Source organism: Peromyscus maniculatus, chromosome 12 (genome assembly GCF_049852395.1).
Source record: "Peromyscus maniculatus bairdii isolate BWxNUB_F1_BW_parent chromosome 12, HU_Pman_BW_mat_3.1, whole genome shotgun sequence".
Lineage (NCBI taxonomy): Eukaryota > Metazoa > Chordata > Mammalia > Rodentia > Cricetidae > Peromyscus > Peromyscus maniculatus.
Window position 1 is genome coordinate 4,461,780 of NC_134863.1, and position 25,702 is coordinate 4,487,481.

The following is a 25,702-nucleotide window of genomic DNA, read 5'->3' on the forward strand; positions in this document are numbered from 1 at the left end:
GGTGGTGTGTCTTCTGTGGCCACAGTCTGGGTTTCTTTCCTCTCCAGTCAGTGCCTCTCTGAGTGGCATCCAGGGAGGCACAGTTTTCAAGTCTGCTGCCCTGGGGGATGGGCTTGGCATGGGAACCGAGGCCCTGCTCCAGACATTTGATAAGCTCCCCAAGCTGAAAGGATGTTGGTCCCAGAGACCAGGACCTGCCTACTGAGGTGTCAAATAGCTTTCTTTCTCCCGGTCAGGACATCTAGAATGTCTGCCCTGTCACTCACCAGCTCCTGCTGCCCTATATCCACTCTAGTTCCTGGGCAGCATGCCACTGGGTGGTGCAGACTCTGGCTGTGGTGCCCAAGGAGTAACCTAGTCCCATCTTCCTTGGAGAGCCCAGGGTGATTCACTTCACTAGATGTCTTAAGATAGAAAGCTCTGAGGGCTGGGGGTGTCACTCAGTGCTGGAGCACTTGCCTAGAAAATATGTTCCATTCATGAAAATGGAACGGCGGTGGGACAGGACAGTCAAGTCCTGGTCTGTGTCAAGAGGAGGGGTGGACCAAGGCACAGGCCCAATTGTGGGTGCCTATATAGGACTTCCTCCCACCTCCTGACTTCCCAAAAGTTTGTCAGATGCCCTTGGGTAATCATCTTGGGGGCTACATTAGCATAGCAGGTGAGGTCTCTAGTCACCTTCACTAGCACCTCCCCTATCCTTTGGGAGCTGTCTGGCATGACCTGTGCCCAACATGGATGGATTCGGGGTCCAAGCATCAACCTTGCTTCCAGATCACCTTCCCTGCCTTTTGCTACAAGGTCTTCAACTGCAGATTCCCATCACAGGACACAGGCCGCCTGCTGGAATGGACAGCTGTGCCCAGGAGCACCCAGTCTTCCACTGGGGCCCTTTCAAGGAAGGGGAGAATACAAAGGCGTGGTGTGATGGAGGGATGGCCTGAGAAAGGGTAGTTGGTCGCTTGGATCCCTGAAGGCAGTGGATTGGAGGCTTGGAGATGATGCCTACCAGCAAGCTTCGTCTGGAACCTCAGGGTGACAAACCCCCAAATGTTGACAGCTGCCTGAAGAATCACTTCTCTCAAGGGCAGATGGCCACGTCCTCCAGGGTCATCTCCCCAGTTCCCAGTAGAAACACCGTTTTGCAGGTCTCAGAGTACTTTGTGTACCAGTCTGCTAACACTGTTGTTACCCAAGCCAAATGTGGCCAAGGTTTACAGAAGGTTGGCCAAAGGGTAGGGGGAGCCCTCTGAGGTCACACAGGTTTCTCTGGTCATGTATTCTGGCTCTGTCCGGACTGCACTCTGAGGCCTGCAACCAGGAGGGTATGAGGTCTCTGTCCTCCAGTGCCCAGCGTCACTACTCCCAACCGCAAACTGAACCTCTTTACCTTTTTCTTTTTTAAAATATTTTTTTTATTTGTTTATTTTTTGAGACAAGATCTCCATGTATCCCTGGGTTTATTAGAACTTGCTGGGTAGGTAGAACAGGCTGCCCTCAAACTCATGAAGGTCCTGTCTCCCGAGTGCTGGGATTAAAGCTTGGCTTTAAGTGGCTTCTGTTGACATATTTTGTCACAGCAATAGGAAAAGTAAGACAACATCCAAAGTCACCATCCACCGCCGTCCCAAGAGTTGGACCTTCAAGGCTGCGGTGTGCGCCAGGTACCCAGGCAGGAGCCCACCCTGGCTTAGGAAGACGGATAAGTGGGCTACATGGGTGACACTGAGGAGCTCATGTAAGGAGGGATTCGGAAGGCTTGTGTCTTCACAGACATCAGGCATGGGAGTTGGTCTATCGGAAGAGTGTACGCTGATGCCGTGGGAACTTGGCCCAGCCGCGGCGTCCCCTCAGGTCCAGTGAGGTCTGGGGTGAAGGCGACAACCACAGGACCCTCTGCCGCTGGCAGCCGCGGGAGCCTCCGTGGGGAGGGCACAGCTGAGGGCAGAGCTGTGCTCCAGCTTAGCTTCCCAGAAGTGGCTGGCTTATTTACCTGTGTTGAGAAGTGTTTGCATTTGTGACCACATGGGAAGACTTCCTTTACCCACCTTACCTCCCCCCTGCACCTCAGCCAGGCTGAGGGCTGAGAAGAGACCTGAGGTCCCAACCCCGCCCCCAGCCTGCTAACGACTATGGCCTTGGCCTGTCAGTTGCTCTAGTTCCAACTCAGCCCTTCAGGCTCCCTCTACACCACCTGCCCCTGATTCGGGCCTTCTGCTTGCTACCCAAGAGGGTGTTGTCTAATTTTCCCCTCAAGTCAGAAACAAACTCCTCCTTGGTGGGACCTGGCTGCCAACGGGAGCCTGCGTGGAGTCTCCGGCACAGCCTACCTCCTGAGCTCTCTTGCTTTTCTGGACTCTCTCCTCTCTGACCTGGGCTGTGGTCACCATAAGTATTGTGTTCGGCTGTCCCTGGGTGAAGCCAGTGATTCAAGGCAGTGATCACAGCAGAGCTTCACTGCTAACAGTAAGGGCCAACAGGGCTCCTGCCCTAAGCCTCCATGGCTGCTGAGCTTATGCAGAGACGGGAGAAGGATCTTAGTCACAGCTAAGTTGACGCTAGGATGGTCACTGATTCTGCAGCCCCTTTGACAGGCATGCTGATGTCATACGAAGTCACTGGAGGTTCCTGGTGAAGGAAACTGACAAGACTCAGAAGACTCGTTTCCCTTACCTGACAGCTCACTGGTAGATGTTTAGGGAGCGAGGTACACAGGAACCAGAGTGAAAAGCAGGTTCGGTAGAGACAGATCGGCCCACCTGGTAGCTTCCCTGTGGCCCCGCTTGTCCTGATGTAATAGGGTCTCCAATCAACCTTGACTCCACCTTGGGGACTTTTCCCACTTGGGAGCCAGTAACCTTCTTGAGCTGAATTCATGCCCTGGGCACCCCAGTTCCTCTGGGCACCCCAGTTCCTCTCTACCCCTTAACTGGGCTTCCGAGTTTCAGTTTCCACCTCCTCCGATGTCCCCTTCCCTGTCTTTACCTCCACATCATATCAGAGACCGTGGCTGGTTCCTTCTGCTCCCACCTCCAGTATTTCCTGCCTTGAGCTCCTTTCTCTAGGCCTCCAGTTCATTTCCACGGGTCTTTGCCTACATCTTGCTTAGTCGTCTCTTGCACGCTGCAGGAGATGCTGACCGCACACCACAGGACAACTGGGGGTTCTTGGCCGGTGTGTGACCCAGGGCCTTCGCTGGGGCCCCTTCCCTCCCGGGCCTGGCGGCTCCAGAGCTGTCTGGCGAGGGAGGAGGAAGGTGCGGACCAGGACTCCTCCGTGGGCTCCCGCAGCTCTGCGCGGGCCTCCACCAAGTTCGCCCCGGAGTTCGTGCGTGGCCAGGTGGGGGCGGGGGCCGAGCAGAGGGGCGGAGGCGCGGCCGGAGGGTGGGGTCTGGCGCGCGGGGCGGGCGCTGCCGCCTGGCCGGCCGCGCTGGCCCAGGATCAGGGAGCCGATGTGGAATTTCCTGCCCGGCCCGGCGCCCCTCCTGCCGCCCCCCGCCCGGCCTCGCACTCCGCTTCCGGCCGCCCTCGCCGCGGCCGCACCCGCGCCCGCGCCCACCCGCGCCTGCCCCGCGCCTCATGGAGGGCGCAGGGTCCCGGGGGGCCGGGCCGGCGCGGTGCCAGGGAGCCCGAGGGCCGCCGCCGCTGCTGCTGCTGCTCTGGCTGCTGCCGGGTCTCGCGGCGCCCCAGGAGTTGAACCCGCGAGGCCGCAACGTGTGCCGCGCGCCCGGGTAGGAGCTGGGCCTGTCCGAGGCGTGGGGCGCGAAGCGGGCTGGGGGTAGCGGCGCCCCATTGCGGTCCGGGGTATCCAGGACCTCGCTAAACTGGTCGGTCGCTCGAGCCCCCGGGGCCTCCCGCGCGACTTGGGCTCAGTTCCAGGCCGAGTCTGGGCCCCCGGGGTGCATCGGAGGGCCGACTGGACCAGAAATCACCTGAGGGATAACGGAGTGCTGTGGGACCCCAGAAGTGGCACTGTGTGGTGTCCAAAAATGCCAGGAAAGACCAGAAAAGAGCTACTCTCGAAGCCAAGGCAGGGCATTCCGAGGGGAGGAATAGCATGTGCACGGGCTCCCGGAGCCAGAGGCTTGAGCCTAGAGTGGGGCCGAGAAGGGCGAAGGAGCAACCCTCGGGCGAGCTGGGCACTGGGGGAGTCTGGAGACTTGGAAGGACGGATTTGTCTCGGTTATTGGGCGCAGGGTGGGAGGAGGATGGTGGTGGAAGTGAGCACGGGAAAGCCAGCGCTCACGTTGGACCAGAAACCGGAGTGGTGAGGACAATGATGGACGCGTGATGGGAGGACGTGGGAACCCCTGTGGGCTCCTAGGGGCGGACACTGGGTGCCTGGAGGTGGGTGTCTGAGCGGATCTTGCTGGGGAAGCCCGTGTGGGACAGGCCCAGCCAGAAGGCAGAGGAGCCCGGAGCCTGCGCGGAGGGTGAAGAGCGACGCGGAGTAGGCGCAGAAACCGAGACCTGTCGACTGGCCCGATCCACGACGCGCTCCAGTCATCTCTGCACAGAGGCGAGGAACCCGCGGTGGGGCGCCTCTGGGGTGCTGGGGAGACTGCTTTGGCACTCCAGGCTGGGGCCCCCGGGGGTGCGAAACGTCAGCCAGGGTTTCGGAGGGTCCAAGTAGACAAGGGGCTGCTAGCCGACCGCGCGGTTTCCGAAATCGAGTGGAGACGCCGCAGACCACTCCCGGCCGTGAGCCCCGCCTCGGAGGCGGGGGCCCGCCTGGCTAGCCATCTGCTTCGCATCGCCGCCGCCGCCGCCTCGTCCCGGGCCTCCCCGGCCCCAGGAATGCAGCGGCAGAGGCAGGCGGGGCGGTGCCTGGGGAGGGCCGTCAGCCCACACCAGGCCTCCTCCTCCTCCGACGGGCTGGCCGAGGGATAGGGCCAGGGTGGTGGGTCAAGCTGGAGTTGGGGAGTCCTTGGCCTCCAAGAGTCCCGCCGGCCGACCTCGGAGAGGGTGGGCTGTCTCTGTAACCCACAGCCGGGATGCATTTATTTGCCCTCGCACCCTGGCGGCAGACTGCCCCAGCTGTCTGGATCTGAACAAATACTTGGATTTTCTGGGTCTGTTCCCATCTCTGTAAAATAGGGTTAAATGGACCTCAGCTCCTGGTGCTGGAGGTGGGGGTAGGTTGCCGTGACTGTGTGTTGGGGGTGTCTGTGGGAAGAACGGCCTCTGGACTGTGCCCACCCAGGTCTGGGCCATCCTTGTGGTTATAGAGAATGAGGTCCAGGAGGGAGAGGTGCAAGCGAGCTCATCACGCTGTGCACGCACCCACTGCGGCTTGCTGGGCCTGTTAGTACAAGGACTCTGCAGCGGGTACTGAGCTGAGAGTGTCGTTTCCTTTAGCATCATCGGGCAGACCCGCCATGATGAGCACAGGCCTACAGGACAGAAGGAGGGTGTTTGAGGCACAGCTCACCACCCCTCCCCGCTTCTAGAAAGTTCCTTGGAAGCCCTGCAGATGCTGGGGGGTGGGGGCGCATACTGAAGAGATGCCAGGGCCACATGAGGTGTGCCTTGTGCTGAGATTGAGGCTGCTTTTCATGGAGGGGACACCTAGCCAGGTAAGCGTGAGCTGCGAGGCAGGAGGGCAGAAGGTGGGCTGGCTAGGTGAGGGTGGCTCTCTGGAGGCTGGGGGAGAGAAAGCAGGCCTCTTTCTCAGGGGACCCGGTGTGAGCATGGTCTCAGCTTCCCAGCATGGAGGAGACAGAACAGAGGAGATGGGTGTTGGACGCTCCTGAGCTCTCTGGGTTGTGGTGTCATCACCCAGTGGGCAGTTACATTAACCAGTCTAGTGTTGAGGGCCAGGGCACACCGGAGAGGATCCCATGGTATCGCTCCTACCTGGTGGGCCTGGAGGAGCTCCCTGGAGAAGAGCCATGTCTGGGGGCAAGTGGAGAGCCAGGCATGTGGGAACTCAGGGAAGCGGGCAGGCACAGAAGCCTCCCTGGTTGGAACTGGGAGTGACCAGGGACAGACAGATCTAAGGTGGGGGAGAGAGCGGGTCCCACACAGCGGTGGCAGTGGCTCCAGAGCATCAGCCTTGGCGCCACACACTGCCTTGGAGCACTCGCTCAGAGAGCAGGTTCTCGCCTTTGTAAGCTGTTGGATGAGTTCGCCAGGCTGTCGCTGTCTGCAAGGCTTGTTCTTGGTGAAGCCCGACGGGCTTGAGTCTGCGGAGAGTCCCGCTGCACTCAAAGGCTTGCTCTCTTGACTGTAAATTGACCTGTGCAGGCAAGGAACCTAACTTCTCTGAGCTGCAGGTTCTTTAGCTAAAGAGTGGGACCCGAGGCTGCTGAGCTGTGGGTAAAGGGACGTGCCGCCATGATGATCTGAGTTCAGTTGCCGGAACCCTCATGGTGGAAGGAGAAAACTGACTTCCACAAGTTGTCCTCAACCTCCACATGTACACAATGGTTTATGTGCTCCTCTCTCTCTGTCTCTCTCTCTCTCTCTCTCTCTCTCTCTCTCTCTCTCTCTCTCTCTCTCTCTCGCACACGCGCACACACGTGGGGGGTGGTGGGGGGGATAAATGTATGTATGTTTGTTTGTTTGTTTGTTTGTTTGTTTGTTTGTTTTAAAGAACGGGACCCATGCATCTGGCAGGAGGAAAGCTCTAAAATGCACGCAGCTTTGCTAGTTGCTGCAGTCTGCTTTCCAGCTTACGCTGCCCCACCTGTAAACACCACTGAGTGTGGCCCTAAAACCACACTCATAACCACAGAACTGGGTGCTAGGCCGGCCAGGGAGGGCAGGGCTCCCAGCAGGCCACCTAGCGACTGTGAAGGAGCACTGTTTGCAGAGTCTGGTCTAGAACCAGGTGGAAGTAAGAGGACATGGGCTGATGGACTTGGGTCTCTCTGAGAAGGGATCCTTGGCATCCCTGGGGCAAGGTGGATGGGTCAATGGGGGCTGCAAAAACAGGCCTGTCTCGATTTTCTGTGGTTTCCACTTTTACTTGTGAAAAAATATGCAAAGCCTGTTTCCTTAGTTTACGGTTTTATGGGCCCTGTCCCTCAGCTCCCAACTTTGATCTGAGGGAGAACAGAACTCTTTGGCTGGGCAGGGGCCTTTTGAGGCAGCTGGAGCCTGGCTACAGTATGACTATTACTCCAAACTGGTCTGGGGCAGTATGAAGCTTTTCTTTCAACCTGCCCCCAACCCCTGCTCTGTTCTAAGTCCACAAGCCCCAGAGGAAGCACACTCATTTTCTCTAAAATGTAAGTGAATGCTGTATTTCTTTAGGACTGAGGCAAAACTCTGGACCTTAGGAAGCTATGGTTTCAGTGACTGTCCTTCTACCTTAAAGGGCACACACCAAGCTCAATTCCTCAGAACGGGCCTCTCCAGGATGTACTGCCCTGAAATGCTGCAGTCAGAAGTTTGGCTGCTGGGGTGGGGCTCCCGGCTTCATCCTCAGCACAGTCCCCTGAAACCCCGGCACAGCATGCACTCGGCAAGGTCAAATGAACAGGAGGAGAACATTAAACACAAGGCGATACTCCAGCCGCCCTGCGTCTGGAAGGCATTGGGCCTGTTTGCTTTGACTCCCACATGTGGGTCCCCTGGCCTACAGCAGGGTCCCCAGGTGCCTGCCTCCAGGAGACCCCCCTGGAGGACTCCGCAGGGTCTACACTTGACATCATCCCTCCCCTCACCCTGGGTGTTAGACCCACGTGGGCATCCCGGTGCCCTCCGGCCCATCTGGCAGTGGTGTCAGCCCAGTCATGTCACATTTGGGTCCCTAACACCCCTAGCCCTGAGAGTGCTAGACCTTCCAAGGGTCCTGAGAGGCAGGTGGCTCCCTACTCCGTATTCACTGCAGACCCTTCTGGGCCTCACTGTGTCCTGTTTCTTACCCTTGAGATGGAGGAGCCCCTGTAGGTGACAGTTCTTGGGTGTGAACTCCTGGGGGCTTGCTCTTTGCTCCTTTGGTATAGACTTCCCCTTGCCCACCACTGTCTAGCAGGCGTCAGGCTTGGGTGTCCAACCACCTCCCCAATTCCGGACACTGAAGGCTGGGGAAGGAGTGTGGGGGAAGGACGTCAGGCTCAGACGTCCCTCCTCTGCTTGAAGTTCCCAGGTGCTCACCTGCTGCGCTGGCTGGAGGCAGCTGGGGGATGAGTGTGGGATCGGTGAGTGAGTGGGGCTTTCTGGGGTCCTGGGCAGGCGGGTCCAGGGCGGATGTGGAAAGAGCATGCGCTGCAGCTCAGCTCTTCTTGTCTGCAGCGGTGTGTGAAGGCAATTCCACGTGCTCAGAAAACGAGGTGTGTGTGCGGCCAGGCGAGTGCCGCTGCCGACATGGTTACTTCGGTGCCAACTGCGACACTAGTGAGCGCGGGGCGAGGTGGGATTGGATATTGGGCAGCCTGGCTGGAAAACTAGAGAAATTAAGCAGGGAGGCAGATTGGGGGTGGGTTGGCTCTGGGGGCTAGCTATGGCAGAGCTGAGGGTCGGCTGTATGCAGGCTAACAATTCACACACCACCACCCCCTGGTTCTTGCAGAGTGCCCGCGCCAGTTCTGGGGCCCCGACTGCAAGGAGAGGTGCAGTTGCCACCCGCACGGACAGTGCGAGGACGTGACCGGACAGTGTACGTGTCACGCGCGCCGCTGGGGTGCGCGCTGCGAGCATGCGTGCCAGTGCCAGCATGGCACGTGCCACCCGCGGAGCGGCGCGTGCCGCTGCGAGCCGGGCTGGTGGGGTGCGCAATGCGCTAGCGCGTGCTACTGCAGCGCTACATCAAGGTGCGATCCACAGACCGGCGCCTGCCTGTGCCACGCAGGCTGGTGGGGCCGCAGCTGCAACAACCAGTGCGCCTGCAACTCCTCGCCCTGCGAGCAGCAGAGCGGCCGCTGCCAGTGTCGCGAGCACACGTTCGGCGCACGCTGCGATCGCTATTGCCAGTGCCTCCGCGGTCGGTGCCACCCGGTGGACGGCACGTGCGCCTGCGATCCGGGCTACCGGGGCAAGTATTGTCGCGAGCCATGCCCCGCTGGCTTCTATGGCCTGGGCTGTCGCCGTCGGTAAGCTTGGGAGCCGGTAGCGGGAAGGCGGAGGGGTGAAGCGGAGCTCCATCCGGTCCAGCTTCCTGACCCTTCCCTAGGTGTGGCCAGTGCAAGGGCCAGCAGCCATGCACGGTAGCCGATGGCCGTTGTGTGACCTGCGAACCAGGCTGGAACGGAACCAAATGTGACCAACCCTGCGCCACAGGTTTCTATGGCGAGGGTTGTGGCCACCGCTGCCCGCCCTGCCGCGACGGGCATTCCTGCAACCACGTCACCGGCAAGTGTACGCGCTGCAATGCGGGCTGGATCGGCGACCGGTGAGCAGCCCGTGCCTGCTTTGGCCCAGACACACGGCTCCCTAGTCCTGGCTCCCACGCAGGCGCTGCATGGTGGGTTCTGTAGGCCTGCGGCCTTTGATTTACATTTCCGCTCACGACTCTTCTCTTGATACCAAGGTGCGAGACCAAGTGCAGTAACGGCACTTACGGTGAGGACTGTGCCTTCGTGTGCTCTGACTGCGCCAGCGGCCACTGTGACTTCCAGTCCGGGCGCTGCCTTTGCAGCCCTGGTGTTCACGGACCTCAGTGAGTGGGGACCTGGAGAGGGGTAGGGTATATGTACCCCACACTAGGGCCTCCAGTCAGACCTCAGGGACCTGTACTCCAGGGAATGTGTCAGCAAGCACTTTGGGGCGGTATCTGATTTGGTGGCTGCCCTCAGACAGCAGTGGCCAAGTGGCATCCTGATGTGGCACAGATAGGGTGTAGAGCGAGTCAGTGGTCTAGATTGGCATCTCCTTTTTCCTCTCGCACAATAGTCAGTCTCTGGTAACCATCCTCCAGACTCCCTCCTGCAGATAGCACGCACATACATTTCCAGACTGTGCTTATCAAGTGAGTGCCCGCCCTCAGGTGGGCGTGGGTTTCAGTCTCTAGAGAACGGAGCAGGGGCTTGACTAGGGCACCCGGGGCCAGCCCATGGCGGCCGGTGCTGGGGGAGGAGTATCCTGGAGAGCCACAGCAGCCCTCCTTGACCCCAAAACTTTGCAGCTGTAATGTAACGTGCCCGGCCGGGCTCCATGGCGTGGACTGCGCCCAGGCCTGCAGCTGTCACGAGGAATCATGCGACCCGGTCACCGGTGCCTGCCACCTGGGTGAGTGGGTGAAGAACGTCGGGCCAGGGAATGAAGTGGGGTGCGTGATCCTGCGCTGAGCCGCTGCTCCCCACAGAGACCAATCAGCGCAAAGGTGTGATGGGCGCGGGCGCGCTGCTCACTCTGCTCCTCGGCCTGCTGCTCTCGCTGCTCGGCTGCTGCTGCGCCTGCCGGGGCAAGGACCCGGCGCGCCGGTGAGGCCCCAAGCCAGCCCCCACCGCCGCGGGGTTCAGATCTCACGCTCTCGGTGACTGGGAGTGCCTCTTGAATCCAGACCCACCCCGGCCCAGCCCTCCCCTTCTTCCGGCCCTCCCCTTTCTGTCCCCGCCCAGAGCGGACCGCCCCTCCCAGGCCCGCCCTGCCCCCTCGCTCAGGCCCCGCCCCCGCAGGGAACTCTCGCTGGGAAGGAAGAAGGCACCCCAACGCCTTTGCGGGAGCTTCAGCCGCATCAGCATGAAGCTGCCCCGAATCCCGCTTCGCAGACAGAAGCTGCCCAAAGTCGTAGGTGAGAATGTAGGCCCTGGGACTCAGGGGCAACCCACTACAGGAGGTTTCTAGAAACTGATGTCAAGGGGTGCAAGACGCAGTGTAGACGTGGGGGCGCCTCGAGTTTTGATGTGTGTGGGAGCGGAAAGGTGCCACCGGGGGAAAGAAGGGGAGGACGCTGCTATGGGCGAGGCTGTAGCGAAGGAAGGAGTGCTAGATGTGCGGGCAGACGTTGGGGAGTATGCGGGAGGCATGGGAATCCATAAATGATTGCGTGGCAGGCCGCCTGACCCGCAGGTCTCGACCCTAGTTGAGACTCAGAGCCGCAGGGGAGCTAGTGGCAGAGTCTCTAGATGTTCAGTGTGAGGACAGACAAGTAGGTGGCCCCTTCCTCTAGGCAACTTCCTTCTGAAGACTGGTGGCGATAATTCAGTCCCTCGGGAGGTAAAGGGGACAGCTGGGAAGTGCTTTGGTTCATGTTAGCAGCAGAATCCTAGGAGCAGAGGTGTCAGGGCTGAGCCTTGATAAACGGAGGCTGCTGGGGGAGAGCCTGAGCCCAGCAGTTGTCTTGGCCCCCGCACATTTGGACTCTGAAGTGCTCCAGGGGTCCCCAAGTCCCACCAGGCAGAGTCCAGACTTGGAGAACGTGGTGGCCTTTCCCGGCCACATGTGCCTGAGTCTCTGGTTTTCCGTACACTTAGCCTACTCGTTCAGCCCCCTGCCTGACTGCATCTGGCTTGCATCCTTTTCAGCTTCTGTTTTTTAAGCCATCTTTTAAAATTCTTTTACTCATTTTATGTGTAAGGTGTTTTGTCTTCGTGTGTGTGTGTGTGTGTGTGTGTGTGTGTGTGTGTGTATGTGTACACCACTTGTGTTCCTGGTGCCTGTGGAAGCCAGAAGAGGGCACCAGACCCTCTGGAACTACCATGAGGGTCCTGGGAATGGAATCCAGGTCCTCTGGAAGAGCAGCCAGTGCTCTTAGCCATTTCTCCAGCCCGGGGGTTTTTTGGTTTGTTTGACTGTTTGTTTGTTTTTGGGGTTTTTTTTTGGGGGGGGTTGAGACAGGGCAGGTTGTCCTGGAACTCAGCTGTGCAGCCCAGGCTAGCCTCAAGCTCACAGTGACCCCCCTTCCTCAGACTTTGGAGTGCTGGGGTTACAGTCATGTACCAGCATACCCAGGTCCTTTCATGTTTCCCTTTACCTTCTGGGTTTCTGGATCCCCATTCTTCAGCCTGGATCTATGTGACTCACTTAATGTCATGTTCCTCCTGCAGCTTTCTGGGGGGGCTGATCATGACCACTGCACTCACATTTAGCTAAAGGCACAGACTGGGGAAAGGCAGGATCCCCCGAACTCTGCCTCACTGGTTTTTTCAGTGGCCCATCATGACCTAGACAACACGCTCAACTGCAGCTTCCTGGAGCCGCCCTCGGGGCTGGAGCAGCCCTCTCCATCGTGGTCCTCCAGGGCTTCCTTCTCCTCCTTCGACACTACCGACGAAGGCCCTGTGTACTGCGTGCCCCACGAGGGTGAGTGTGGCCCTGCGTGGGCATCCCTCTGCCGCAGTGAAAGGCCTTGCTGGAGGTGGAGGCATGGGGATCAGGGCACCAAGAGACCAAGAACTAGGAGCTGTCGGCCACAGGCCTGCAGCTACAAAGCTGAACACCTCTGCCCTGCTGGGGTGAGTCACGGAGGGGTAGGTGGGACCTCTTGTTCCTAGTCAGTCATTCTGGGACTGGACCCGGATAGGGAATGGCAGACAGAAACAACGAACCAAGTGGGAAGGAACTGGCCTGTCCTTTGGTGCCACTGGGTGACCTTCGGCAAGTGACTATCCCCTCATGAATCCTCTTAAAGTTGATGACTGTGGCCCGAGACCGGGATGCGGTGGGGGAGGGGCACAGGGTCTGGAGCCTGAGCCCTGGAAAAAGTGTCCCTGGTCCCCAGCAGTCAGCCCACACCCTGGGGATTCCCACAAAGCGTGTGGTAGTGCAATCGAAGCACCAGGCATGCCTGAATGTCGGGGCCACACAGGGACAGCTGGGCCTCGGCAGAGGAGGGAGGGCCACGCGTGGAGGTTGGATCCGCGCGCTATTCTTGGATGTTGTGACTCGCTTGTCCTTCCTTTGTTAGAGGCGACTACCGAGAGCCGAGACCCAGAAGCTGCTGCTCCGGCGGAGGTGCCCGCTCCATCCCTAGCGCCCACGAGCACCCCGGCGCCCGCGGAGGAGGCAGCGGCTCTCCCCGCGTCCTCAGACAGCGAGCGCTCGGCGTCCAGCGTGGAGGGGCCCGGGGGCGCGCTGTACGCGCGTGTGGCCCGGCGCGAGGCCCGGCCGGCCCGGGCCCGAGCTGAGGCTGGGGGCCTGTCCCTGTCTCCGTCGCCCGAGCGCAGGAAACCGCCGCCACCCGACCCTGCCACCAAGCCTAAGGTGTCCTGGATCCACGGCAAGCAGGGCTCCGCGACCGCTGCACCGTCCCCGCCGCCCGCAGGCCGCGTGGCTGCGCCGAGCCCTAGCGGGAGGAAACGGACCCCCAGCAACACGTCGGTGCAGCCCCCGGGCCCGGCCGAGGAGGTCCCCGCCCCGGCCGCAGCCTCGCCGCCCCGGGCCCGAGCGCGCGGCCGCGGCCCGGGTCTCTCGGAGCCCACGGACGCGGGGGGCCCCCCGCGCAGCGCGCCCGAGGCGGCCTCTCTGCTGGCGGCCGAGCTGCGCGACAAGACTCGCAGCCTGGGCCGCGCCGAGGGGCCGCCGGGACCACGCGAGAAGCCGCCGCCGCCGCAGAAGGCCAAGCGCTCCGTGCTCCCCGCCTCGACGGCCCGCGCGTCCGCGCCGTCGGAGGCCACGGCGCCCGAGAAGGCAGCGGCCGCTGCGGCTGCGACCGCGCCCGAGACCCCCCGGAAGAAGACCCCCATCCAGAAGCCGCCTCGGAAGAAGAGCAGGGAGGCGGCGGCGGGGGAGCCGAGCAGGGCCGGGGCGACGCCCGCAGCTTCCTAGGCCCGCAGCCCCGCGGGCCACCGCGTTTCTCGGCGTGGTTTCCCGCGGCCGCAGCGGAGCATTTCATTGGCCCAAGCACCTAGCGCCCGGCCCGGCCGAGGCTGTGTCCGATTGGCCCAGGCTCCAGCTCCGCCGCTTGGTTGGATCTGCTCTCGGGCCCGACAGACACTTAGCTGGCTGCTCGCTCCCACCAGCAGTGTGGTGGAGCTTTCCTAGTTATCTGCGTCTCGTTGGCCACGGCTGGGAGAGCCCGCAGACTTGCCTGGGCTATCCCGTCATTGGCTGATGGCGAGCGCGTTTGCCTCTTGGCTGCCTCTCAATTGCCAGGGCCTGGTGCCTATGGCTGTTAGGGTCTTTTTCTTGAGGATGGCCAGAGGCTGCTTCCATTGACTGGGCTCCTGAGTATCTGGCGGGCCTGAACCTGGGGAGGAGAGCTGGTCTCTGCCCCTCAGGGGGCTCCGCCTGTCCCTTCTCCACTGACACCAGCCCTGGTCCCTCAGCTGTCAAGCTGGTTTTGATGGCCTCCCACCACCCCACAATTGAGGGAACCCCAGGGGCGACTCTGGTGGCCTTAGATGTATTTATAGGCCCCGGGCAGGGCTGCTCCCATCCCATCTGGGGCCTCCAGGATGGGTTCCTCCTAGCAGGGCCAAGCCAAAGCTTTCTTAATAAAACGCTTCTCCCCACTTCCTGTGCTCTGATTACTTCCTGCTTGAGGTTGTGGGCAAAGATGCCCTTCTTACGGAGCCTGTATGTGACATCTTCTGGACTCCTCTAGCTAAATGGGACCTTGGAGTCCCCAGTGTGGGTCTCTAGGAACTGTTGGCTAGGTGTGCTAAATCCACCAGTCCTGAGCTGTCACTTGAGAAGAAGGGTGGATCTGAGCAGGGGCCGGGGCGGAAGGGGACAATATGGGGACACAGGGAACAGAACTGTTTCTGGTGAGACAGGTGAGGGCAAGGAGCCCCCAGCCAGACCTCACCAAGCACTGTGCCACTGCGCAGAACCTGTGGTTCGCCCCCATAGGTAACTCGCCTTTAATGGGATCCTTTCTAACCCATTACCACATGCTTCAAGAGGGGAGAGAGAAGACAGCCTGCTGGGCTTTCTCTGGAGCCGTTTGTGTCCGTCCCCACCTAGCACCTTCACCTCTCCTGACTGGGCTTTCTGAGCCTCCGGACCTGTGCTCCCCCAGGGTTCCTACTGCCCCTCTTGATTTCTGAGAGCTGTCTGTTCGGGTTCCTCCTACAGCCCTGCGGGGGGGCAGGCTCTCTTGTTGGTGAGACAGGATCACACAGTGTGGCTCAGTATGACCTTGAACCCCTGCCTCAGCCTCCCAAGTGCCAGCCAGGACTATAGGGGTGGCTTCTCCGTGCTTTTGTTTTTTGATTTTGAAACATTTATTTGTTTGGGTGTGTGAGTGTTTTTGCCTGCCTGCATGTATGTGTACCATGTGTGTGCCTGGTGCCACAGAAGTCAGAAGAGGATGGAACTGGCGTTATGGACGCTTGTGAACTGCCATATGGGTGCTGGGAATCAAATGGGGGTCCTCTGCAAGAGCAAGAAATGCTCTAGACTGCAGAGCCGGCTCTCCAGCACTTTCTCCCAGCTCTTGATGCCCAGCTCCAAATCTGATTCTGCCAGTACCTTCCCACTTCACGTATCTGCAATGCCGGCAGCTCGGGGGTGCTCCTGGGCAGGGCCCTTGTTCTCTGGCCGGTTTGTCCACCACTTTGAGGTCAGTTTTGGTCCCACACCTGAATGGAGGTGGCATCCAGAGCAGCTAATGAACGCAGTGCCTCAGGCTGGCCTGGCTGGGTAACACGTGGGGGGAAGTCCTGCTGTCTGCCAGATGTTTTCCTCTGGGCAGCAAGGCACCCTTCCTGCTGCGGTCTTGCGGCTTGATTGGCCTCCGATCCACGGAGCCACCAAGCCACACTGGCTGCTGTGGCTGCAGTCAGGCTCCGCCCTGGCGAAAGGGGCGACAGCCGGTGTGGTGTGCGGCACTTGTTAGACCCCGCTGCTGCCCCGTGTGTGCCCCTAACAAGCCATCCTGCCTCAGTGGCCTCTCCCTTACTCCTCAACTCATTTTAGCCCTCCCTTTCCCTCGTCAGGATTCTTACGACCTGGGCAGTGCAAGAATGTCTCAGTACTGGCCTGGAGCCTCTCCCCCCACTGTCCAGGAAGCCTGACTTGCAGCAGCCTCCCCGTGGGCACATCCCAGCGCAGCCAGTCCTGCCCCGCCCCCCAGGAGACCAGTCCCTTCCATCAGCCAGTCCTGCCCCCGCCCCCGCCCCCGCCCCCAGGAGAGTTCCCCGTAAGCGCCTTTCACCACCCGGTATTCCCCACCCCCTCTGGGCTTGCAGGAGTGCCAGCTCCCAGGGCAGGCGCCACAAAAGGGAACCACAACTGCTGGAACCTCTGTTGCCATGGGGACGGGGACCACAGAGCTCACATCTGGTAGTGATTGAGGAGGAAAAATTATGAGTCGTGGAAAACGCAAATATTTTTTTGTAGCACAGAGCACAAAGGAATGTGGGGACTGGAGAGGGGCCTGGGCTCCGTCTGGTCTCCAGCAGGATGTAGCACACATCACTCAGATCGGCCAGGCTGTGCCAGACACACACATGCACACACACCAGCAGTTGTTTATCTTGTGGCAAACACACATTTGTGACTAGATGCACAGAAATACCAACACACTCACATGTGTGGCAAACCATCGAAGCCCTGAAACAGAACAAACACACAGCAGAATGCATCCCACACATGACTGCATCCAAAGAAGCAGAGACATACTCATCAAGGCTCCAAAACTCCCTGGGACACAGAGGCAACTAGACATATCATCCGCTAGACAGAGACAGACCTTCATGTCCAACATAGACACCCTGCAGCACTGCACATACATGCCCAGGGGCACATACCTGCCACACACATGTCCAGCCAGCCCACAGTAATGCAGAGGGCTGTCCACCCTCAAAACAAAGGGCAGGGGACACACAGCAAATCCACAGACATAGGAATGCAAGACACCCTGCAACATACACTCTCAGGCATGGAGAAAGGATTAGTTCATATCGTAGGAATCACGTGGGCTACCTGCCACTTGGAAACTGAGTTCCTTGCAGCACACACACACACACACACACACACAATTCATAACGTGATGAAAAAGAGGCAAGTACTGACCTTACACACATAACCACCACACACGGAAACACGAGGCACACACTCAACATGCTCACTTAACGTGTCCTCTGTAACACATGCCGTTGTACTAGACAAAATGTCAACACATACCCAGGAGAGGACATCTAAACTTGCAGCATACACACCTGTCATCTGACAAAAATATTAGAGACACTCCTCTGCCACTGTCCACAGCCTCCACCAAGTGACACACACACCGGACACACAGAGACACAGTGACACAGCCTGTAACGTGTGTGTGTTCTACAAAGCTGGCTGGATACCAAGACATTGACTACAACACACACACACACACACACACACACACACACACACACACACACCATAGCCTGATATGCAGACACACAGAAAAGACATGGGAAGGCGCACTCAGTCCATAGGTAGACAGACACTAAGACAAACATCTACAGCATGGTCAACGAAGCCTTGGGGTGTGCATACCCCTGAAATACACCCAGATGTGTGAGACAGTACTGGAAGTCATCTGAGTTCTGTGATCCAGAAAAACAGGAGGTGAAGCATTCACAATATCCTGGTCAGTCCCCAGCATCACCCCAAACAAGCAGCAACAACAAAGCAAGTGAGGAGGAGGAGGAGGAGGAGGAAGCTGTTGGGGATGAGGTACCAGGCCTCTCTCCCTGTGTTCCTGAAGACTCACTGAACCGTGGACATCTTGGGCCCCAAACTCACAGAAGCCTCTGTCTAGTGTGGCTGCTGGGAAGTGTGCAGAGTGTCGATGGGTACAGTGACCCTGAAAGTGCCTGCTACACAGCAGAAACACTCCAGGGGCTTGTTTTCTGTTTTAGACAGCATTTCTTGTAGCCCAGGCTAGCCTCCAGCCTCTAGCTTTGTAGCTGAGGATGACTTGAGCCGCTGATACCCTGTCCTCCAAGTGCTGTGTGATCTTTGTTTATGTTCTGACAAATAAAGCTTGCCTGGAGATCAGAGGGCAGAGCTAACCACTAGTTAACCATAGAGGCCAGGCAGTGGTGGTCCACACTTTTAATCCCAGCACTTGGGAGGAGGAAGCAGGAAGATCTGGAGTTCAAGATCACCTGGACTATACAAGATTGATCCAGTCTAAAAGAGAAACAGAGCTGGGCAGCTCATGCCTTTAATTCCAGCACATGGGAGGCTCAAGCCTTTAATTCCAGAACTAGGGAGGTGGAGACAGGAATATAAGGTGGATGAAGACAGGATCCCGTTCCATTCAGTCTGGGGATTCATAGAGACAGGATCTTCCCTGTTCAGTCTGAGACAGGATCACCCATTTGGTCTGAGATTTCATAGAGGCAAGAAGTCTCTGGTGGCTGCTGCTCTGCTTCTCTGATCTTTCAGCTTTCATCCTCAGTGTCTGACTCCGGGTTTTTATTGTTAAGACTAATTAGGTTCATGCTTCACCCAAGTGCTGGGATTATAAATGTTCAGCACCATGCCTGATTTATACGATGCTGGGTATTGAACTCAGGGCTTTGTTCACTCTACCAACTAAGCTATGTTCTTAACATCGCCAGTGGCTTCACACTGTTTATTTTGTGTGTACGAGTGTTTGCCTGCTGCCTGTAGAAGCTAGAAGAGGGTGCTGTATCCCTTGGAACTGGAGTTGCAGGTGGCTGTGAGCTGCCATGAGGGTGCTGGGTATCAAACCCAGGTCCTCTGCAAGAGCAGCTGGAGTTCTTAACTGATGGCTCGTCTCTTCACACCAACCCCCAACTTTTTTTTTTTTTTTTAAAGACAGGGTCTCTCTACATAGCCTTTGCTGTCCTGGAACTCTCCGTGTAGACTAGGCTGACCTCAAAGTCACAGAGACACACTTGTCTCTGCCTCCTGAGAGCTGGGATTAAAGGTGTACACCATTACATTCAGCTTCCAGTGGCTTTTTACTACTGACTTTATGTACACTTTGAGAAGAAAGTGCTGAACGCATTCGTTCTAGAGGCATTTGGCATTTCAATTACACCGCTGTCCCTGGTGTGGGCAGGATACCCTTGTTATTTTAAGACCAAAGACGGGACCTCTTGGGACACTGGGAAGGCCATTGTTAGAAAGCTAGCAGTATTCTTCTGGTGCCATCTAGTGGTCAAGTCCCACGTCTGGAGCCAGAACAAAAGTGTGTCTGTACCACAGCCTAGCGGAAAAATAGCCCAGTTGTTTGCCCTGCTAGGACCCGCAATGGGGGGCGGGGGGCTGGAAGGCTCAGGTTTCCCGGGCATATCCAGCGAGGGGAGCACCTTGAAGGACACTGTAACACGAGGCGAGGCTGGGCCGGTGGGGTACCAGCGGCAAGGACGGGAAGCCGGTGTGAGGGTTTCGCTGCCCCCTTTGAGGGCACCCCCCGGACTCACAGACCTTCCACTAGGCCTATATATATATATTTTTTTACTTTAAAAAAAGATTTATTGTTTTTTATGTATGTGTCTGAGCATTGGGATCGGATGAGGGTGTTGAACTGACAGCCCAGAGTGGGGGTTGTTGTTGTTGTTGTTGTTGTTGTTTTGGTTTTTCCCAGTTAAATGCTTCCTTCGATAAGAGCTGCTTTGGTCACGGTGTTCCGTCATAGCAATAGAATATCGACTGAGACATCTTCACACTCTGCAAATCGTAGCATAGTACTGGCAAAGAAAAAGCACTTCCGGGTTAAAGAAAATGAAATGGAGAGGGGGCGTGATAAGAAAGAAACCTTTAGAATTCTGAGTCCAGGTTTTCCTGACTGGTGCAGCTGGTGGTGATTTCAGGGTCGTCCACCGTGTCTAGGTTGGGTAGAGGAGAAGGGCACGCCGGAGCAGCCTGGCTGGGCCTGGGGATCTGGCAACACTTGCGTTCAGCTTCATTCTTGGCTGGAATCCACGTGGGATCCCTTCACAAAGGCCGTGCAGGCCCAGCTGACCACGATCCTCTTCAGACACGCGGTCATCCGGGTTAAGAACTGTCTTCAGCGGAATGTGTGCGGAGTCCGGAGCTCTCATCTCCCTCCAGAAGCCTGAGGAATTCCAACCCATAGGAGATTTCCAGAAACCATCCGTCATCTCTGTCTGTGAGGTGGCTCTGTCCCTCCCCAGCTGTTAGACTGAAAGACAGCACTTTCCACACATCAGAAGTCCAGGCAAGCCGGGTGTGTGTGTGTGTGTGTGTGTGTGTGTGTGTGTGTGTGTGCGTGCACGCCTTTAATCCCAGCAGAGCCAGGCGGATCTCTGTGAGTTCGAGGCCAGCCTGGGCTACAGAATGAGTTCCAGGATAGGCACCAAAACTACACAGAGAAATCCTGTCTCGAAAAACCAAACAAACAAACAAAAAAGTCCAGGCAAGTTGGCGAGGAACCTGCTCCTCACCAGGGAAGAGGGACAACCCTGGGGGACAAGACTTGAAGGCAGCCACCTTCTCCTCAAGCTCTGCCCCTGGCCTCATCTACTTCCCATCAACCCAGTACTGACCGTTCATCACGCTCTGCCATTTTTCCTCCTTTTATGGAACAGTCACCATTCAGGAAGTTCCTTATTTGTAAACTTAAGTAATTTTTATAAACTAAAATCCACTCGCGGCTTCAAACTTCGTCATTCCATGTTATAGTTACGGTGACCGTCCCTAATCCAAAGCTGTCGAAATACTCTCTATTGTTAGATTTACATTTATTAAGAAGTATTTAAGTCTATAGAGGTCCAAATTCTGGCATGGTTGCCTTCACCTGGGAGACCCAAAGGAGAGTGTGTTCCCTGTCTGGTGGTCCTGGGGCCTCTCTGGTGTGTTTCCCACGGGTGTCCTCCTCTCTTCGGTCTTTGTATCTGACATCATGTCGGCTTCTTCTTTCTCTGACAGACCTCCATTTCACTTGGAGAAGAGCATCTGTCATCAGATTGAGGTCCCATCACAAGAATCCAGGATGAATGACCCCTCCACCCCCGCGCCACTCCCAGGTCCTAAATATACCTCTAGCACACGTTCTAACGGTTAGGGCCTATCTTATTGCATTCCTGCAGCATGTGGACCATCTCTCTTGTGACCTATTTTTTTTGTATTATGTTTATAAGTCAGAACATTATGTTTTGCACATAAACCTTGAATTTGATGAAATACATATTTTACAAGTAGGAAATAACATGGCAAGAGAGGACGGCCTGGTCCTGTTGCAGGAGAGCAGGGAAGCGCAGGGACATTGGTCTGCTTTTCTCTCTGTCTGCTTTTGTCTTTTTTTTTTTTTTTTTTTTTTTTTTTTACATAAAAACAGGTTATAATTCCAAAGTCCAGAGTTATTTAAAGCTGGAAAATATTTTCTCTGTAGAAAATAGTAAAAATGGTAACATTTCTCAATACGCCCTTTTTGTTTTTGTTTTTGTTTTTTTTTTTTTGTTTTTGTTTTTGGTTTTTGGAGACAGGGTTTCTCTGTGTAGCTTTGCGCCTTTTCCTGGAACTCACTTGGTAGCCCAGGCTGGCCTCGAACTCACAGAGATCCGCCTGCCTCTGCCTCCCGAGTGCTGGGATTAAAGGCGTGTGCCACCACCGCCCGGCTCAATACGCCCTTTTAAGCCAAATGATAGCTGAATTATATATATATTAGATTCTGAGATACAGAAGAGACTTATCTTCATCTATTCAGAGAGCTGTTTTACTAAGTTGTATAAGTGAGATTCCTATTCATCTTCCCCTTCACTGTTTGATTTATGGCAGACATTTTTCTATAGGCTAATCCATAATCTAACAAAATTTTAGCCTCCACTTCTGAAAGTACAGCCAGCATATCCTATCATCAGCTTGATACAGTACAAATTCTTATCCTAATAGTGAAATGTTTCACTAAAGCTTGCCCAGTGATTGGGCAAAACTGAAACTTATAAGCTACAGTCATCCTAGGGTCCCCCCTGCTAGGTAGCCTCCCTGGATCTGTGGTTTGCAGTCTGATTGTCTTTTGCTTTACATCTAGTATCCACTTATGAGTGAGTACATTCCATATTCGTCCTTCTGAGTCTGGGTTACCTTACTCAGGATGATATTTTCTAGTTCCATTCATTTGCCTGCAAATTTCATGATGTCATTGTTTTTCTCTGCTGAGTAGTACTCCATTGTGTATATGTACCACATTTTCTTAATCCATTCTTCAGTTGACAGGCATCTAGGTTGTTTCCAGGTTCTGGCTATTATGAATAGTGCTGCTATGAACATAGTTGAGCATGTATCTTTGTGGTAAGATTGAGCATTCCTTGGGTATATGCCTAAGAGTGTTATGGCTGGGTCTTGAGGTAGATCGATTCCCAATTTTCTGAGAAAGCACCATACTGATTTCCACAGTGGTTGTATAAGTTTACACTCCCACTAGCAGTGGAGGAGTGTTCCCCTTGTACCACATCCTCTCCAACATAAGCTGTCTCCAGTGTTTTTGAGCTTAGCCATTCTGACAGGTATAAGGTGGTATCTCAGAGTTGTTTGATTTGCATTTCCCTGATGACCAAGGATGTTGGGCAATTCCTTAAATGTCTTTCAGCCATTTGAGATTCTTCTGTTGAGAATTCTCTGTTTAGCTCTTTAGTCCATTTTTTAATTGGATTGTTAAGTATTTTGATGTCTAGTTTCTTGAGTTCTTTATATACTTTGGAGATCAGTCCTCTGTCAGATGTGGGGTTGGTGAAGATCTTTTCCCATTCTGTAGGCTGTCTTTTTGTCTTATTGACTGTTTCCTTTGCCCTACAAAAGCTTCTCAGTTCCAAGAGGTCGCATTTATTAACTGTTGTGCTCAGTGTCTGTGCTGCTGGTGTCATATTTAGGAAGTGATCTCCTGTGCCAATGCGTTCAAGACTACTTCCTGCTTTCTCTTCTATCAGGTTCAGTGTAACTGGATTTATGTTGAGGTTCTTGATCCACTTGGACTTGAGTTTTGTGCATGGTGACAGATATGGATCTATTTGCAATCGTCTATGTGTGCGGATTAATGTCAGGGTCTTCAATTAGATTTCATTGGTCCGTATGTCTGCTTTTATACCAGTACCAAGCTGTTTTTATTACTATAGCTCTAAAGTAGAGCTTGAAGTCAGGGATTGTGATGCCTCTAGAGGTTGCTTTATTATACGGGATTCTTTTAGCTATCCTGAGTTTTTTGTTTTTCCATATGAAGTTGAGTATTCTTCTTTCCAGGTCTGTGAAGAATTGTGTTGGGATTTTGATGGGGATTGCATTGAATCTGTAGATTGCTTTTGGTAAGATTGCCATTTTTACTATGTTGATTCTACCTATCCATGAGCATGGGAGATCTTTCCATTTTCGAATATCTTCTTCAATTTCTTTCCTCAGAGACTTAAAGTTCTTATCATGCCAGTCCTTCACTTGTTTAGTTAGTGTTAACCCAAGGTATTTTATATTATTTGTGGCTATTGTAAAGGGTGATGTTTCTCTGACTTCTTTTTTTTTAAGACAGTTAAAAAAACATTTATTTGGCATATGTGCGTTTGTACACATGCCTGCAAGTGTAGGGGTCAGAGGACAACTTGCAAGAGTCAGTTCTCTCCTTCCATCACGTGGGTCCTGGGGATTGAACTCAGGTTGTCATCAGGCTTGGTAGCAAGTCCCTTTAGTGACTGGTTTCTCTGATTTCTTTCTCAGTCCTTTTATCATTTGTATATAGGTTGGCAACTGATTTTTTGAGCTGATCTTGTATCCTGCCACATTACTGAAGGAGTTTATCACCTGGTAGAAATTTTTGTTCGCTTATGTGTACTATCATATCGTCTTCAAATAGTGAAAGTTTGAGTTCTTCCTTTCCAATTTCTATCTCTTTGATCTCCTTTTGCTGTCTTACTGCTCTAGCTAGAACTTCAAGTACTATATTGAATAAATATAGGGAGAGTGGACAGCCTTGTCCTGTTCCTGATTTTAGTGGAATAGCTTTGAGTTTCTCTCCGTTTAATTTGATATTGGCTGTCAGCTTGCTGTAAATTGCCTTTATTATGTTTAGGTTTTATTTATTTATTTTTTTAAGATTTATTTATTTATTATGCATACAGAGGAGGGTGCCAGATCTCATTACAGATGGCTGTGAGCCACCATGTGGTTGCTGGGAATTGAACTCAGGACCTCTGGAAGAGCAGGCAGTGCTCTTAACCTCTGAGCCATCTCTCCAGCCCTATTATGTTTAGGTTTGTTCCTTGTATTCCTTATCTCTCTAGAACCTTTATCATGAAAGGGTGTTGGATTTGGATTTTGTCAAAGGCTTTTTCAGCATCTAGTGAGATGATCATGTGGGTTTTTTTCTTTCAGTTTGTTTATATGGTGTATTACATTGACGGACTTTCGTATGTTGAACCATCCTTGCATCCCTGGGATGAAGTCTACTTGATCATGGTGGATAGTTGTTTTGATGTGTTTGTGGAGTCTGTTTGCCAGTATTTTATTGAGTATTTTTGCATCAACATTCATGAGGGATATTGGTCTGTAGTTCTCTTTCTTTGTTGTGTCTTTGTGTGGTTTGGGTATCAGGGTAACTGTAGCTTCATAACAAGAGTTTGGTAATGTTCCTTCTGTTTCTATTGTGTGGAACACTTTGAAGAGTATTGGAATTGGCTCTTCTTTGAAAATCTTGTAGAATTCTGCACTGAAACCATCTGGTCCTGGGCTTTTTTTGGTTGGGAGACTTTTAATGACTTTTTCTATTTCCTTGGGGGTTATTGGTCTATTTAAATAGTTTATCTGACTTTGATTTAACTTTGGTATGTGGTACCTATCCAGAAAATTGTCCATTTCTTTCAGATTTTCAGAGTACAGTTTTTTGAAGTATGACCTGATGATTCTCAGAATTTCCTCATTGTCTGTTGCTATGTCTCCCTTTTTTCATTTCTTTTTTTTTTTTTAAGATTTATTTATTGGGGGCTGGAGAGATGGCTCAGAGGTTAAGAGCACTGGCTGTTCTTCCAGAGGTCCTGAGTTCAATTCCCAGCAACCACATGGTGGCTCACAACCATCTACAATGAGATCTGGCTCCCTCTTCTGGCCTGCAGACAGAACACTCACTGTATACATAATAAATAAATCTTTAAAAAAAAAAAAGATTTATTTATTTATTACATATACAGTGTTCTGTCTGCATGTGTCTGTGCAGGCCAGAAGAAGGAACCAGATCTCATTACAGATGGTTGTAAGCCACTATATGAGTGCTGGGAATTGAACTCAGGACCTTTGGAAGAAGAGCCAGTGTTCTTAACCTCTGGGCCATCTCTCCAGTTAACTTAGATGCTCTCTCTTTACCTTTTGGTTAATTTGGATAAGGTCTTGTCTATATTGTTGATTTTCTCAAAGAACCAACTCTTTGTTTCATGGATTTTTTGTATTGTTTTCTTTGTTTCTATTTTATTGATTTCATCCCTCAATTTGATTATTTCCTGGCATCTATTCCTCCTGGGTGACTTTGCTTCTTCTTGTTCGAGAGCTTTCAGGTGTGCTGTTAAGTCACTAGTGTGAGATTTCTCCAACTTCTTTATGTGGACATTTGATTCTATGAATTTTCCTCTTAGCACTGCTTTCATAGTGTCCCATAAGTTTGGGTATGTGATGTCTTCACTTTCATTGAATTCTAGGAAGTCTTTAATTTCTTTTTTTACTTCTTCCTTTACCTATTGGTGTTTCAGGTGGGCATTATTCAGTTTCCATTAGATTGTAGGCTTTCTATAGTTTTTGTTGTTGTTGAAATCTAACTTTAAGGCATGGTAGTTTGATAAAATAGAGGAGGTTATTCCAATGTTTTTGTATCTTTTGAGATTTGCTTTGTGACCAAGCATGTGGCCAATTTTTGAGAAGGTTCCATGGGGTGCTGAGAAGAAGGTATATTCTTTTGTGTTAGGATGGAATGTTCTGTAGATATC

At 54.2% G+C, this 25,702-nt stretch overlaps 1 protein-coding gene across 3 annotated transcripts; it reads left to right on the forward strand.

Annotated features, from left to right (window-relative positions):
* The first annotated feature begins 3,434 nt into the window (after window positions 1-3,434).
* Window positions 3,435-14,338, forward strand: Scarf2 (scavenger receptor class F member 2). 3 transcript variants are annotated; one of them, XM_076548428.1, is made up of 12 exons: window positions 3,435-3,730; window positions 8,088-8,146; window positions 8,241-8,342; window positions 8,518-8,604; window positions 8,797-9,037; window positions 9,118-9,336; window positions 9,475-9,603; window positions 10,069-10,172; window positions 10,249-10,366; window positions 10,562-10,677; window positions 12,036-12,188; window positions 12,793-14,338. In XM_076548428.1, exons 1-12 carry the CDS (start codon window positions 3,579-3,581, stop codon window positions 13,650-13,652), a joined length of 2,340 nt encoding a protein of 779 aa, XP_076404543.1. In that variant the 5' UTR covers window positions 3,435-3,578; the 3' UTR covers window positions 13,653-14,338. The 3 variants fall into 3 exon arrangements, with proteins under 3 accessions (XP_076404543.1, XP_076404541.1, XP_076404542.1); XM_076548426.1 differs by having other exon boundaries at window positions 8,518-9,037; XM_076548427.1 differs by having other exon boundaries at window positions 3,593-3,730; window positions 8,241-8,358; window positions 8,518-9,037.
* The last annotated feature ends 11,364 nt before the right edge of the window (window positions 14,339-25,702 follow it).

Coding starts and splice junctions, on each gene's coding strand:
- Scarf2 (XM_076548426.1), top strand. CDS start 3,579: ATGGAGGGCGCAGGGTCCCGGGGGGCCGGGCCGGCGCGGTGCCAGGGA. Junction 8,147..8,240: donor GGGGGATGAGTGTGGGATCG/GTGAGTGAGTGG, acceptor TCTTGTCTGCAG/CGGTGTGTGAAGGCAATTCC. Junction 9,038..9,117: donor GGCCTGGGCTGTCGCCGTCG/GTAAGCTTGGGA, acceptor ACCCTTCCCTAG/GTGTGGCCAGTGCAAGGGCC.